Source organism: Rhinatrema bivittatum, chromosome 8 (genome assembly GCF_901001135.1).
Source record: "Rhinatrema bivittatum chromosome 8, aRhiBiv1.1, whole genome shotgun sequence".
In the NCBI taxonomy this organism is placed as follows: Eukaryota; Metazoa; Chordata; class Amphibia; order Gymnophiona; family Rhinatrematidae; genus Rhinatrema; species Rhinatrema bivittatum.
In genome coordinates this window covers 263,772,041-263,788,664 of record NC_042622.1, presented here as the reverse complement: position 1 = coordinate 263,788,664, position 16,624 = coordinate 263,772,041, and the positions used below count along the sequence as shown (strand labels likewise).

General features: G+C 44.0%; 1 protein-coding gene across 2 annotated transcripts in view; it reads right to left on the bottom strand.

The window, feature by feature from the left end:
* Positions 1 to 700: 700 nt before the first annotated feature.
* The window catches only part of GANAB (glucosidase II alpha subunit), a 127,095-nt gene continuing 111,171 nt past the window's right edge, over positions 701 to 16,624 (bottom strand). For both annotated transcript variants that reach the window (XM_029614863.1, XM_029614864.1), the window contains one exon: positions 701 to 1,857. In XM_029614863.1, the coding sequence (XP_029470723.1) occupies positions 1,748 to 1,857 (110 nt within the window). In that variant the 3' untranslated portion in view covers positions 701 to 1,747. The remainder of the gene's footprint in view (positions 1,858 to 16,624) is intronic.

Genomic DNA, 16,624 nt, shown 5'->3' with positions numbered 1-16,624 from the left:
GTATAAACAGGGATCTATATTTCCATATATGCTGGATATACATCAGTGGCCACTTTAGATGACAGGCCTACCTGATCTGCAGGAGAAAAGGATGCAGGGAGAAAAGCGAAACCCAATCCTCATAAAACAAAATGTAAACATCTGCAATTTGCTTGCCAGGAGAACTGCACTGAGCGCGATGCCTCTGCTTTCTGGATGCTCAGGGATAAAGTACCTTATCCCCAAAGACTCAGGGCCAGCAACAGATGGGAGTCGTGAGCTTAGGTCCCAGATCTTTCTGAATTACAGTCCAATGGCTCAAAATATCAGATCCCTCAATCTCCCCACCTCAAGTTGCTTTCCTTCTTGGTTCTCACTGTCACATCTAAAGAAGGCATCCACATGGTCCCAGAAAGCTCATGTACAGGTCCCCTCTTTGGACAAGTAACTTGTTTCTGCAGTAAAGATACCAGAGCCAGCAGAGAATCCCATTCGATCTGCATAAACCAAGGCCCAGCGAGATAAAAGTGACTCGCCCTTTCCTGTTCCTCAATGCTCCTGTCCCTTTCCGCACTCAGGAAGTACGGCAGAGATCAACAACACTAGTAACAAGCAGAGAGATAAGACAATAGCAGAGATGGTGGGGTTTGGTTGTTTTTTTTTCATTTTTTTAATTGTATTCCTTTTATCAAAACATTTCAATTAAGTTTTAGCAATCTTGGAAGAATACAGTCTGGAGTTTTAAGAAAGATTTGCTGAGATGCAGTTCCTTGGGAGATTTTTTTTTTTTTTTTAAACTGTTCTTACAATGCCCGTGTTGGTCCGAGTGAAGGGGGGAGGGGCGCTCAGCGGGTAACAGATAAGTGTGGCTGCAAGAGACGGACGGACAATGGAGGGAGGTGCTCAGATTTGATTGTATAAGTAAGCTCTCTTCCCTACAAGCTGCTATTTTAGCAGAACATGCACCCTTCCCCTTCTCACTCAGGACAAGCAGGTCTTCAGGCTCCCAGGCACAGCAGTCAGGGGAGGACCCTCAATGCAGCAGAGAATCCCTCCCCTTCTGGGCAGTAGCATGCAGTGCAGCCAGGGACCCTCACGCTCTGGGCACTTCGGCGTGGTGCCTTCAGATCCCCGGCCTGCCCTAGTGGAGCCAAGTACTGGCATCAGCTCTCTCCCAAGACAGAATCTCTATTCCAGCCAAACATGATCTCAAGACGATCCCTATCATCCCCAAGTGTCCTTCTCCTAGGTACCAATATCATCAGTGCAGCCAGTCACCAGTGATCATCGCTTCCTGATCGACTTATTTCCCCCAGCAGTGTCTCTGCCCTGGAAATTCTGTCCTGTTACTGCTGCAGCCTCTCTCCAGTGACTAAAGAGGGCAGAAAGAACAAACTGCCCCCCCCCATTCGCACACCTTGGGTCCGGACAGCTGGGTCTTCCATGCCAACTTCGCTGCCGCATAAAAGCTAGACACCGCCAAGGGGTGGAATGGGACCGAACCATTAGGAGATAATAGGGAGGGGGGGAGGAAATACATTTTCACCTACACAATTAAACAAATTTTCCTCTCTGAAGTCCTGGAGCAAATGTTGCTAAATTACTACCCATGAACCTGCACGGAGACGGATACAAAGAGAAGGAAGGGGTGATGGCAAGAACTGGGAAGGGGCTGTGCTCCCCCCCCCCTCCCCCCCACCTTCTGGTATCTATCCGCCACCGGCTGATTGAACTCCTGGTGCACTGAAGGCGACGAGCAGCTCCAACACTATCGGAGGGAGATGCTCCAGTCTGCGGCCACGTTCACGGCAGGCTTTCGGATCGTCAGCACAGACGTTTCCACGGCATACTCAAAATCCAGGCTCGATTCCTCGCCACCTGCAACGGATGAGAAGAAATTATAAGCGCAAGAAAAAAAAGGAGAGAGAGAAGCCGCAGAGAACTGATTATTACGCTACGTCATCTTCCATACTGGTAAGCCACACAGCGCAGTCTCAAACCGTTGGCAGCTGCTGACATCACCTAACAAAGGATTTTGACTAGAAAACTCAGCAGATTAAGACAAAACAACCTATACATATGGGTCCTTCCCGAATACCTTCTACGGGTTTTTCAGCTTGGGCAGAATTCTGCTGCCTGGTTAAGAACTGGCCACTCTCTTAGGGATTATATTACCCCAAGCTTGCAAAAACTACATTGGCTCCTTGTTGCGCAGTGAGCTGGTTATGTTGGTATATAAGGCCCTTAGGGGAAAATGGCTTGCTCACTGACTACTTAAAGAGAGCTACTCCCCATCACTATCTCAGCCCTCTGCAGAGCAGTTTCTGGGATGTGCTTCCTACTTTTAAATATTTTTACTTGCCAGACATGCTCAGGCGCATACTCTCAGTTGCATAGAGAAAGGAATAACCAGGTGAGGGCTCCTTGGTGAGGCCTCACCTGGAGTACTGTGTTCAGTTCTGGAGGCCGCATCTCAAAGGGGACAGAGACAGGATGGAGTTGGTTCAGAGAAGGGCGACCAAAATGGTGTGGGGTCTGTAACTGAAGACCTATGAGGAGAGGCTGAAGGATCTAAATATGTATTCCCTGGAGGAGAGGGGAGATATGGTACAGACCTTCATATGCTGAAAGGTATTAATGATGCACAAACATCAAACCTGTTCCGTTGGAAAGGAAAGTGTATATCCAGGGGTCTCAATATGAAACTCCGGGGGCGGGAGAATGACTCAGAACCAACATCAGGGAATATTTCTTCACGGAGAGGGTGGCGGATGCCTGGAACACCCTCCCGAAAGAGGTGAGGAGGACAAGAACAGTTCATGAATTTAAAAGGACATGGGGGTAAACATTGTGCATCCCTAAAGGTTTGAGGTTTGAGGTTTGAAGGTTTTGAGGTTTGAAGTTTTGAGGTTTGAAGAAAAGGGATAACCTATGTTAACTTTAGGTGCAACATTTCTGCATGGGGGTAACCTGCACGGAGCGGCAGTTACTACCCTTAACAGAACGCATGGGGGTAACCTGCACAGAGCGGCAGTTACTACCCTTAACAGAACGCATGGGGTAACCTGCACAGAACGGCAGTTACTACCCTTAACAGAACGCATGGGGGTAACCTGCACGGAGCGGCAGTTACTACCCTTAACAGAACGCATGGGGGTAACCTGCACGGAGCGGCAGTTACTACCCTTAACAGAACGCATGGGGGTAACCTGCACGGAGCGGCAGTTACTACCCTTAACAGAACGCATGGGGTAACCTGCACAGAACGGCAGTTACTACCCTTAACAGAACGCATGGGGGTAACCTGCACGGAGCGGCAGTTACTACCCTTAACAGAACGCATGGGGTAACCTGCACGGAGCGGCAGTTACTACCCTTAACAGAACGCATGGGGTAACCTGCACGGAGCGGCAGTTACTACCCTTAACAGAACGCATGGGGGTAACCTGCACGGAGCGGCAGTTACTACCCTTAACAGAACGCATGGGGTAACCTGCACAGAGCGGCAGTTACTACCCTTAACAGAACGCATGGGGGTAACCTGCACAGAACGGCAGTTACTACCCTTAACAGAACGCATGTGGTAACCTGCACAGAACGGCAGTTACTACCCTTAACAGAACGCATGGGGTAACCTGCACAGAACGGCAGTTACTACCCTTAACAGAACGCATGGGGTAACCTGCACAGAGCGGCAGTTACTACCCTTAACAGAACACATGGGGGTAACCTGCACAGAGCGGCAGTTACTACCCTTAACAGAACACATGGGGGTAACCTGCACAGAACGGCAGTTACTACCCTTAACAGAACGCATGGGGTAACCTGCACAGAACGGCAGTTACTACCCTTAACAGAACGCATGGGGTAACCTGCACAGAACGGCAGTTACTACCCTTAACAGAACGCATGGGGGTAACCTGCACAGAACGGCAGTTACTACCCTTAACAGAACGCATGGGGGAAACCTGCACAGAACGGCAGTTACTACCCTTAACAGAACGCATGGGGTAACCTGCACAGAACGGCAGTTACTACCCTTAACAGAACGCATGGGGTAACCTGCACAGAACGGCAGTTACTACCCTTAACAGAACGCATGGGGGTAACCTGCACAGAACGGCAGTTACTACCCTTAACAGAACGCATGGGGTAACCTGCACAGAACGGCAGTTACTACCCTTAACAGAACGCATGGGGGTAACCTGCACGGAGCGGCAGTTACTACCCTTAACAGAACGCATGGGGTAACCTGCACAGAACGGCAGTTACTACCCTTAACAGAACGCACGGGGTAACCTGCACAGAACGGCAGTTACTACCCTTAACAGAACGCATGGGGTAACCTGCACAGAACGGCAGTTACTACCCTTAACAGAATGCATGAGGGTAACCTGCACAGAACGGCAGTTACTACCCTTAACAGAACGCATGGGGTAACCTGCACAGAACGGCAGTTACTACCCTTAACAGAACGCATGGGGTAACCTGCACAGAACGGCAGTTACTACCCTTAACAGAACGCATGGGGGTAACCTGCACAGAACGGCAGTTACTACCCTTAACAGAATGCATGAGGGTAACCTGCACAGAACGGCAGTTACTACCCTTAACAGAACGCATGGGGGTAACCTGCACAGAACGGCAGTTACTACCCTTAACAGAACGCATGGGGTAACCTGCACAGAACGGCAGTTACTACCCTTAACAGAACGCATGGGGTAACCTGCACAGAACGGCAGTTACTACCCTTAACAGAACGCATGGGGTAACCTGCACAGAACGGCAGTTACTACCCTTAACAGAACGCATGGGGTAACCTGCACAGAACGGCAGTTACTACCCTTAACAGAACGCATGGGGTAACCTGCACAGAACGGCAGTTACTACCCTTAACAGAACGCATGGGGTAACCTGCACAGAACGGCAGTTACTACCCTTAACAGAACGCATGGGGTAACCTGCACAGAACGGCAGTTACTACCCTTAACAGAACGCATGGGGGTAACCTGCACAGAACGGCAGTTACTACCCTTAACAGAACGCATGGGGTAACCTGCACAGAACGGCAGTTACTCCCCTTAACAGAACGCATGGGGTAACCTGCGCAGAACGGCAGTTACTACCCTTAACAGAACGCATGGGGGTAACCTGCACGGAGCGGCAGTTACTACCCTTAACAGAACGCATGGGGTAACCTGCACAGAACGGCAGTTACTACCCTTAACAGAACGCATGGGGTAACCTGCACAGAACGGCAGTTACTACCCTTAACAGAACGCATGGGGGTAACCTGCACGGAGCGGCAGTTACTACCCTTAACAGAACGCATGGGGTAACCTGCACAGAACGGCAGTTACTACCCTTAACAGAACGCATGGGGTAACCTGCACAGAACGGCAGTTACTACCCTTAACAGAACGCATGGGGTAACCTGCACAGAACGGCAGTTACTACCCTTAACAGAATGCATGAGGGTAACCTGCACAGAACGGCAGTTACTACCCTTAACAGAACGCATGGGGGTAACCTGCACAGAACGGCAGTTACTACCCTTAACAGAACGCATGGGGTAACCTGCACAGAACGGCAGTTACTACCCTTAACAGAACGCATGGGGTAACCTGCACAGAACGGCAGTTACTACCCTTAACAGAACGCATGGTGTAAAAGCTGCATGGCGCCCTAATTACTGCCTTTAACAGAACATATGGTGGTAATCTGTACGGCATGGCAGTTACTACCTTTATAACAGGAGGTATGGGGAGTAACCTACATGGGGCGGCAGATACTACCATAAGCCACTTGGGTAGACTGGATGGACTATTTTGTCTTTATCTGCCATCATTGCTATGTTACTATGTTTTAGACAGAAAGGGAAGGCTATTTATTTTGCGCAAACCTTTGAGGTTGTTTTTTTTAAATAAATGTTAAATGAAATGTTCTCATTGCAACTGATTGATTGGATTGGATTTTGTACCTTATGTTCAATGTATCTTTGGTTTTGTTTTTGGTTGAGTTTCCCCACCCCTTACATGGTATCTATTTAACAGTTTCCAATTATGTTCCTTAACTTTCTATTACTTTGCTCCCAGTTCTTTATTACCCTGTTCTTTGTAATGCTCTTTGCAACCTGTGTTTCACTGTAAACAGATACGATATGTAATCTACCACATGAATGTCAGTATATAAAAATCCAAAATAAATAAATAAATATTTCTTCCTGTTTCTTTAGGCCTGTATGATAGGAACCCTAATTTCTGGTCCTTCACAGGATTTTCTTTAAACTGTCTTGTCTGTTTTTATTTTGCTGTTTTATATAGTTCTGTTGTAATCCGCTTAAAAAGATTTGTTTTGAATTAAGTGTAATAGAAAGTTACAATGTTACAATGTAAAATAAGATGCCTAACTCTTATTCGACCTAATGTTATACTGTAAACCGTTGTGATATGCCAGATCGAACAGCGGTATATAAAACCAAATAAAATAAATAAATACATAATAGAAAGGAAAATTGGTTCTTACCTGATAATTTTCATTCCTGTAGTACCACGGACCAGTCCAGACTCCTGGGTTTTGCCTCCTCTCCAGCAGATGGAGACAGAGATGTTTTACAGTAAAGACAATGAGAATCGGACGATCAGAAGAAGCCCTTTATTTCAATGCCCGACTCTGGCCGAGTTTCGCTCATAGAGCTGCCTCAGGGGCAACTAAAATTAAACAAATAAATATAAAACCTTAAAACAACACAATTAAATAATTCAAAACAATAAGGACATAAAATACATGTATAGATGTACGTACTTAAATCATAAAATAAAATACATGTATAGGTGTTCAGATAAAAATTAAAATAACACAATTAAATAATTAAAAATAAAATACATGTATTAATGTGTGAATACAAACAAAAAGTGCTTGATACATGTATAGCTATATAAACTCATGGAATCCAAACAAATTAAAATTGCATTTGGACATCAACATGGTGCAGACAGAAAACAAAGAATGAATGATCCAATAGAACTGGAGGATATAGTGGAGTCAATGTAATCATAGTTAGTGCTTACTTCAATTAGCAGGACTTAAAATATGCCTGCAGGGCTGCTGTCACACTGTCACAATATCATTAGTGTCTAAATAGAAACAACAACATATAGATTTTAAACAAACCATTCATCTGTTATATAATTCTAGCAATGTTTAAAAATAAGTAAAATAATAAATGAAGTTCTTACTATTAATTTAAAAAAAAAAATATTCAAAACTATTGAGAATTGCACAGCCAGTAGTCTATAGCACATTAACCATAAGTTATCATCATAATATTAATTGTATAAAAATATATGACTAGGACAAACCTTTTGCCAATTTACTTTTAAAAAAATATAAAAAGGTCATTCCAAATTGAAGGACAGTTTGTGCTGTCGCTTCTCAATAAAACAAAGCCATAGTATCTGCATCAAACGTAGGAATCACAGCCAAATACTTAACTGATTGCGCTTCAGAGAGATCACGTACCTGCAAAACACTCTGACATTCCTTCTGCTAGTGTCAAACAGAGACGCCGTCAAGCCCAGTACTTATAGTGATTCTCGCGATATTTGCAAGGAATTCGCGCCAAAAAGAATTTCTTTCAGCTGTCAGCTGATATACTCTGGCAGTTCTCTCCGAGTGTTATCAAAGCAATGCTGATATACTCTCTCTCTTAATGTTATCAAAGCAATTGACTCACCTCAATCAGAGAAGCAAACACTACTAAAACCACAACCTTTGTTTGCATATACCTCATTTAGCACAACTTCCTTAGAACTTCTCATTCATGCTATTGTCCGTGATTGCTACATAGACTTAAATCGCTACATTTGTAGCCTGCCATACAAAGGATATTCATTCTGCTAACCAAAAAGGAGAGTTTTAAATGTAGAAGCAGGAAACTTCTTACAGTGCACTCTAGTACTATGGGAAACCTTATTAGGCGTGATGTGCATTCAACAATTTTAATTTACTACTACCACTTCTCACAGTGTACTCTAGTACTCTGGGAAACCTTATTAAGAGTGGTGTACATTCAGTAATTTTAATTTGCCACTACTACAATTATCCAAATATGCATGGTGAAATACTTTTTTTGATTGATATATGTCAAACTATATCATGTATTAAAATTAAGTATACTGTTAAAAAGGTTAATTAATGATTAGATTGTGACAGCTTAAAATAATAAAAGCAACTGTAAAAGATAATTATAAAAAATAAATTGTGACAGCTTAAAAAATCACAAAGATAACAAAAACTATAAAATCATTGGACTCCAATTGTTATTAACTAATACAGATAATTTTCATAGATAAACTCCTAAATCAGATTCACTATTGAGACCATTCGGTGATAAAGTATTAAATTCATAAATAAACCTCTGTTCATTTCTAAGAAGTAAATTATTAAAATCGCCGCCTCTCCAGTTCACATTTGGCTTTTGGATTACGCAGAACCTAAAGTCTGAGAATTTATGACCAGTCTCAATACAGTGCGCAACTAAAGGTTTCCCTTCATTTAATCTGTTTATTGCACTTTTGTGCTCAATTACCCTTTTATTAAATTGCCTCACTGTTTTACCAATATACCACTTTTTACATGGGCAAATAGCAACATAGATGACTCCCGAGCTTTTGCAATTTGTTGAATCATAAAGTTTAAAGACTCTATCTGTATTGCCTATCTCTAAACTCTGTGTTCTGAGGTTCACGTAACAAACACAACAATTACCACATGGGCGATGTCCTACTGTTTCTTTCATCTTGGGTAAAGCGACAGGTAACGCTGATGGTGCTAGCAATTCCTTAAGATTCTTTTCTCGTTTGTTGGCAACCATTATTTGTTTATCACAGAATGCTGGAAGAGCTTGTAATATGTGCCAGTGTTTCTTGATGACTTGTATGATATTGTGCGAAAGACCTGTGAATGTCAGTGGGCAGATTATTCTATCCTTTTTTTCACTTTTCTTCCTTTTTTGTAATAGAGTGTCACGTTGTTGTTTGTCTGCCTTCTTAAAGCACTCATCTATACAATTCTCTGGATAACCTTTCTCTAAAAACCGTGTTTTCATTTCTCCAGATCTCATTTGAAATGTTGCAGTATCAGTGCATAGTCTCTTTAAGCGTAAAAACTGACTATAAGGCAAATTCCGTATCAGTGATTTATTAGGACAACTATCATAGGATAAAAACTTATTCTTGTCCGTAGGTTTACGATAGATATCTGTTTTAAAATCGTAAACCTAAAATCGTCAGTTTTTACGCTTAAAGAGACTATGCACTGATACTGCAACATTTCAAATGAGATCTGGAGAAATGAAAACACGGTTTTTAGAGAAAGGTTATCCAGAGAATTGTATAGATGAGTGCTTTAAGAAGGCAGACAAACAACAACGTGACACTCTATTACAAAAAAGGAAGAAAAGTGAAAAAAAGGATAGAATAATCTGCCCACTGACATTCACAGGTCTTTCGCACAATATCATACAAGTCATCAAGAAACACTGGCACATATTACAAGCTCTTCCAGCATTCTGTGATAAACAAATAATGGTTGCCAACAAACGAGAAAAGAATCTTAAGGAATTGCTAGCACCATCAGCGTTACCTGTCGCTTTACCCAAGATGAAAGAAACAGTAGGACATCGCCCATGTGGTAATTGTTGTGTTTGTTACGTGAACCTCAGAACACAGAGTTTAGAGATAGGCAATACAGATAGAGTCTTTAAACTTTATGATTCAACAAATTGCAAAAGCTCGGGAGTCATCTATGTTGCTATTTGCCCATGTAAAAAGTGGTATATTGGTAAAACAGTGAGGCAATTTAATAAAAGGGTAATTGAGCACAAAAGTGCAATAAACAGATTAAATGAAGGGAAACCTTTAGTTGCGCACTGTATTGAGACTGGTCATAAATTCTCAGACTTTAGGTTCTGCGTAATCCAAAAGCCAAATGTGAACTGGAGAGGCGGCGATTTTAATAATTTACTTCTTAGAAATGAACAGAGGTTTATTTATGAATTTAATACTTTATCACCGAATGGTCTCAATAGTGAATCTGATTTAGGAGTTTATCTATGAAAATTATCTGTATTAGTTAATAACAATTGGAGTCCAATGATTTTATAGTTTTTGTTATCTTTGTGATTTTTTAAGCTGTCACAATTTATTTTTTATAATTATCTTTTACAGTTGCTTTTATTATTTTAAGCTGTCACAATCTAATCATTAATTAACCTTTTTAACAGTATACTTAATTTTAATACATGATATAGTTTGACATATATCAATCAAAAAAAGTATTTCACCATGCATATTTGGATAATTGTAGTAGTGGCAAATTAAAATTACTGAATGTACACCACTCTTAATAAGGTTTCCCAGAGTACTAGAGTACACTGTGAGAAGTGGTAGTAGTAAATTAAAATTGTTGAATGCACATCACGCCTAATAAGGTTTCCCATAGTACTAGAGTGCACTGTAAGAAGTTTCCTGCTTCTACATTTAAAACTCTCCTTTTTGGTTAGCAGAATGAATATCCTTTGTATGGCAGGCTACAAATGTAGCGATTTAAGTCTATGTAGCAATCACGGACAATAGCATGAATGAGAAGTTCTAAGGAAGTTGTGCTAAATGAGGTATATGCAAACAAAGGTTGTGGTTTTAGTAGTGTTTGCTTCTCTGATTGAGGTGAGTCAATTGCTTTGATAACATTAAGAGAGAGAGTATATCAGCATTGCTTTGATAACACTCGGAGAGAACTGCCAGAGTATATCAGCTGACAGCTGAAAGAAATTCTTTTTGGCGCGAATTCCTTGCAAATATCGCGAGAATCACTATAAGTACTGGGCTTGACGGCGTCTCTGTTTGACACTAGCAGAAGGAATGTCAGAGTGTTTTGCAGGTACGTGATCTCTCTGAAGCGCAATCAGTTAAGTATTTGGCTGTGATTCCTACGTTTGATACAGATACTATGGCTTTGTTTTATTGAGAAGCGACAGCACAAACTGTCCTTCAATTTGGAATGACCTTTTTATATTTTTTTAAAAGTAAATTGGCAAAAGGTTTGTCCTAGTCATATATTTTTATACAATTAATATTATGATGATAACTTATGGTTAATGTGCTATAGACTACTGGCTGTGCAATTCTCAATAGTTTTGAATATATTTTTTTTTAAATTAATAGTAAGAACTTCATTTATTATTTTACTTATTTTTAAACATTGCTAGAATTATATAACAGATGAATGGTTTGTTTAAAATCTATATGTTGTTGTTTCTATTTAGACACTAATGATATTGTGACAGTGTGACAGCAGCCCTGCAGGCATATTTTAAGTCCTGCTAATTGAAGTAAGCACTAACTATGATTACATTGACTCCACTATATCCTCCAGTTCTATTGAATCATTCATTCTTTGTTTTCTGTCTGCACCATGTTGATGTCCAAATGCAATTTTAATTTGTTTGGATTCCATGAGTTTATATAGCTATACATGTATCAAGCACTTTTTGTTTGTATTCACACATTAATACATGTATTTTATTTTTAATTATTTAATTGTGTTATTTTAATTTTTATCTGAACACCTATACATGTATTTTATTTTATGATTTAAGTACGTACATCTATACATGTATTTTATGTCCTTATTGTTTTGAATTATTTAATTGTGTTGTTTTAAGATTTTATATTTATTTGTTTAATTTTAGTTGCCCCTGAGGCAGCTCTATGAGCGAAACTCGGCCAGAGTCGGGCATTGAAATAAAGGGCTTCTTCTGATCGTCCGATTCTCATTGTCTTTACTGTATCACAGCCAACTGGATCGGCTTCCGATTTGTTTTTTGGGACAGAGATGTTTTGACAGACTCTGCCATATATACCAGGGTGCCACTTACAGTCCCGTCAGTATTACTCAGTCACAAAGCAGAATGGTTCAAAACCAAAACAACTATATACACTAACCTAAAATTTGAACCGGATCACTAACCCCAATTGGTTACAGAACCAAAGTGCAGGATACGGAAAAACAAAACTGATCTGCAGACTAAAGATAAGCAAGTGCTGAAGGAGCGGACTCTCCATTACCTGTATGCACCAAGCGGGCGGGACTCTGGACTGATCCGTGGTACTACAGGAACGAAAATTATCAGATAAGAACAATTTTTCCTTTCCCTGTACGTACCCGGATCAGTCCAGACTCCTGGGATGTACCAGAGCATTTCTTACCCGGGATGGGATCCGGAGAGGCCCGCTCTAAGCACACCTTCTCCAAATCCTCCTGCACCCGGGGCCTAGACATTCAGCCGGTAATGCCTGGTAAAAGTATGTAATGATTTCCATGTAGCCGCTCTGCAAATCTCCTGCAGTGAAATCTGTTGGCATTCCGCCCATGACGACGACGCCTGAGAACGAGTAGAATGTGCCCGAAGACCCACTTGTAAGGGCTTGCCATGTAGCAAATATGCGGAATTTATAGCCTCTTTCAGCCATCGGGCGATCGTAGTCTTAGATGACATATTACTCCTTTTGGGACCACTCCAGAGCACAAAGAGATGATCCGAGACCCGAAAACTGTTGATAACGCATCAAAGCCCTGCGAACATCCAATTTCCTTAAGTCCTTAGAAAGGGGATCCGACCGGTCCAGATCTGAAAAAGATGGAAGCTCCACTGATTGATTTAAATGAAAAGAGGAAACCACCTTTGGGAGCAAGGAAGGAACCATTCGCAAGGATACTCCAGAATCTGAAATCCTCAAGAAGGGCTCCCTGCATGATAAAGCCTGAATCTCGGACAACCTATAAGCAGAGGAAATCGCTACTAGGAACATCACTTTCAACAAAAGGTCTTTCAACGTTGCTCTCTTCAAAGGTTCAAAAGGCGCCGCACACAAAGCCTTAAGAACTAAGTTTAAGTTCCAGGATGGGCAAGGATGTTTCACCGGCGGGCGTAAATGCTTCGCTCCCCTAAGGAAACGAGAGACATCTGGATGCACAGACAACGCAACCCCCTGTATAGTACCGCATAAACAACAAAGAGCTGCAACCTGCACCTTTAAGGAACTACTCGATAATCCCTTAGCCAAACCAGCTTGAAGGAAGCGCAGAATATCTGGCACGGGCGCCTGGGTAGGTACGCGACCTCAAAAGTGTAGCCACTACAGTGTCTGAATACTCTTTGCCTTTCAGATGCTGCCTTTCAAAAGCCATGCTGCTAGCCAGAAACGATCGGCCTGATTCGAAACAGATGGGCCCTTGATGCATCAGATCCGGAAGATCCAGAAACCGTAGTGGACCCTCCACCGCTAGATTGACCAGATCTGCAAACCATGGATGATGCGGCCACTCGGGAGCCATTAGGATCACTTCTGCCCGGTGTACTTCTATTCTCTGGAGTACCTTGCCGATTAGAGGCCAAGGCAAGAATGCGTACAACAGACATTCATCAGCCAGGGAAGAACCAGATCATCTACTCCCTCTGCTCCTGTGTCTCTGCGGCGAGCAAAGCAGCATGGGGTTTTGGAATTCTTGAACATTGCCATCAGATCCATGCAAGGTGTGCCCCCACGTGTCGCAGATGAGTCGAAAGGCTTTGTCGGTCAACTCCCACTCCCCGGGATCGAGATGATGTTGAGTGAGAAAATCCGTGTGAATGTTGTCGACTCCGGCAATATGAGATGCTGCTATGCTGGCCAGGTTCTGCTCTACCCAGCCGATTAACTGGCGAGCTTCCAACGCCACTGGTTGGCTTTTGGTTCCTCCTTGACGACTGATGTAAGCCACCTGTAATGCCAGCCACACCGCCCTGGTCTCCAGCCGATTGACAGACCATCGGGACTCCTCTTGGGACCACTGCCCCTGCACGGACTTCCTCAGACAAACTGCTCCCCAACCAGAAAGACTGGCATCCGTAGTGACCACTGTCCATTCCGGCACCACCAAAGGGACTCCACGGCGCAGGTTGTCCAAACACAGCCACCAATCCAGACTGGATCGTACGGTCTCCGTCAGAGGCAGGGGTAGATTAAATTGCTTGGAAACCAGATTCCATCAGGAAAGCAATGCTGATTGCAAAGGCCGCATGTGAGCAAAGGTCCAGGGGACCAGCTCCAGTGTCGAAGTCATGGAATCCAGCACCTGTAAGTAATCCCAGACTTTTGGAGGATGCTTGGACAACAAGGCTCGTACGTGAACTTGCAACTTGACAATGCGTTCGGAGATCAGGAACACCCTCCCTTGTGTATAGAACAGAGCTCCCAGAAATTCCAATGTCTGGGAAGGAATCAGACGACTCTTGACCAGGTTGACAACCCATCCGAGCGTCCGCAATAAGTGAAGAACCCTGTGTATCGCTGCTTGGCAAAGCGCTTCCGATTTCACGCGAATCAGCCAATCGTCCAAATACAGGTGAACCAATAATCCTTCTCTGCGTAGTTGAGCTGCCACCAGGGGTTCGGTAGCATGACCGAATGGCAGAGCTTGAAACTGGTAATGTCTTCCCAGGATGGAGAACCTCAGAAACTTCTGGTGATCGACTTGGATCCAGATGTGCAAATACGCCTCCGTCAGATCCAGGGATGCTAGAAATTCTCCCTGTCGAACTGAAGCAATGATGGACTGTAACGTCTCCATGTGGAAGCGGGCAATCGGCAGACACCTGTCGACCCGCTTTAAATAGAGAATGGGCAGATAGGTTCTCTTTTTTTGGTACCACAAAGTAAATGGAGTAACAGCCCCTTCATTGTTCTGACGGAGGAACAGGCATAATTGCGCTGAGGTCGAGAAGGCGCTGCAACGTCTCCTTTACCACCTGACACTTTGTTGCATAACCGCAGGGCGAGACCAGGAACAGGGTCGATGTGGAAAATCTAAAGCATAGCCGTGTCTTATCGCAGAAAGAACACACTGGTCCAATGTAAGTTTGGTCCATTCCTCGTAAACTAGAGACAGTCTGCTCCCTACCACCAAAACAAGAGGAATGGACCGGCCACCCATCATTGTGAAGGCTTACCACCCTGTGTGGACTGGGTGTTACCAGGTCTGCCAAAGCGTCGCCCACGAAAGGCCTGAGACCACGACTGTGGTCTGTTAGAATTTTGCTGAAACGAGGAAGTAGTTGTTCAGGGCGCCCGAGCCCTTCGAACCCCACGAAATTGAGATCTAGAGGAAAAAGAACACCTCGACTTCGGTCTATCCTCCGGCAACCGATGAACCTTATTCTCTACCAAAGACTGAATCATGTCCTCCAGTTCCTTGCCAAACAGCAGCTTGCCTTTAAAAGACAGGGACCCCAATTGGGATTTGGAGGAAACATCCGCCGACCAGTTTCTTAACCACAAAAGACGATGTGCCGAGACGGCGGACACCATGGATCTGGCAGATGTGCGTAGAAGATCATAAAGAACATCTGCACTATAAGCAATGACAGCCTCAAGTCATCCAAGCCTGCAGTTGGACTGCAGTTGTTGGACCCAGCGGAGGTCCGCTCTCAAAGCGAAATTGCTACACATAGCCGCTCGGACCCCCAGCGCTAAGACCTCAAAAACCTTCTTGAGCTGAAGCTCCAGTTTTTGATCCTGTAAGTCCTTGAGGGCAGTCGAACTTATGACCGGGATGGTGGTCTTTTTGCTAACAGCTGAGACTGCCGCATCCACCTTGGGTACACGAAGAAGATCCAGTGCCTCCTCTGGCAGAGGATATAGCTTATCTTGCCTTTGAAACTTTCAGTCCCAAGTCTGGGGTGTCCCATTCCCGGAAAAGCAAATCCGTGGCCGAAAAATGAAATGGGAATGCGGAAGGTGGCCCACGTAGACCTAACAACAATGAGTCCATACATCCCAGCCGGGATTCCTCCTGGGGAGCCTCAATAACCAATTCCCCTAGAATAGCGGGAATGAGAGGCTCCAGTTCTTCCTTCTGAAAGAGCCGGACCACCTTTGGGTCGTCTCCTTCCACCAAATGGGACCCATGCGGAGCTCCCTGTGGCTGGGTTATATCCCCCCCCCCTTGGGGGCTGGGACCTTGAGTATAAATCTTCCTGGTCGATAGAATCTGAAGAGGGATCAGAATCAGGCTGAGGTGTCACCAACCTTAATGCCGATTTACCTTAAGGTGCCCCCACAACCTCCACGGGCTTGGCTCTCTTCCTATGCCTGGCCGGGGGGTCCAATGAGAAGGATCTGTCCAGCACCCTCTTTTTCCATGCTTTCCAGGCCTTAAAGGCTCTGTGCAATAACAGCACAAAATCAGATGAAAAAGAAGAAGCAGAAGAGGAATCATCCGTATCCTCCTCAGGGACATCCACTGCACCATTTGAGCCAAGCCCTCTTGACTTGTCCCCCTCAGGGACTGTCATTTGAGGGGACAAACATGGTGGGAGATTCACCTCCCCCACCGCTGTTAGCACTGGCGATCCCGCTGAGTCGAGCGAATCCAAAATGGCGCCCGTTCCCGCGCTCAGTGGGAACGGGCCGAAAGAAGGAGACTGCAAGTCCCCAAAGGCTCTGGAGAGAGATTGGACCCTTAAAATGACCCTCCCGGGGGTCGTGGAGGCTCCCTCTCCCCCTGAGACGCAATTAGAACAAAGTCCGTCGCGCAGTACCGC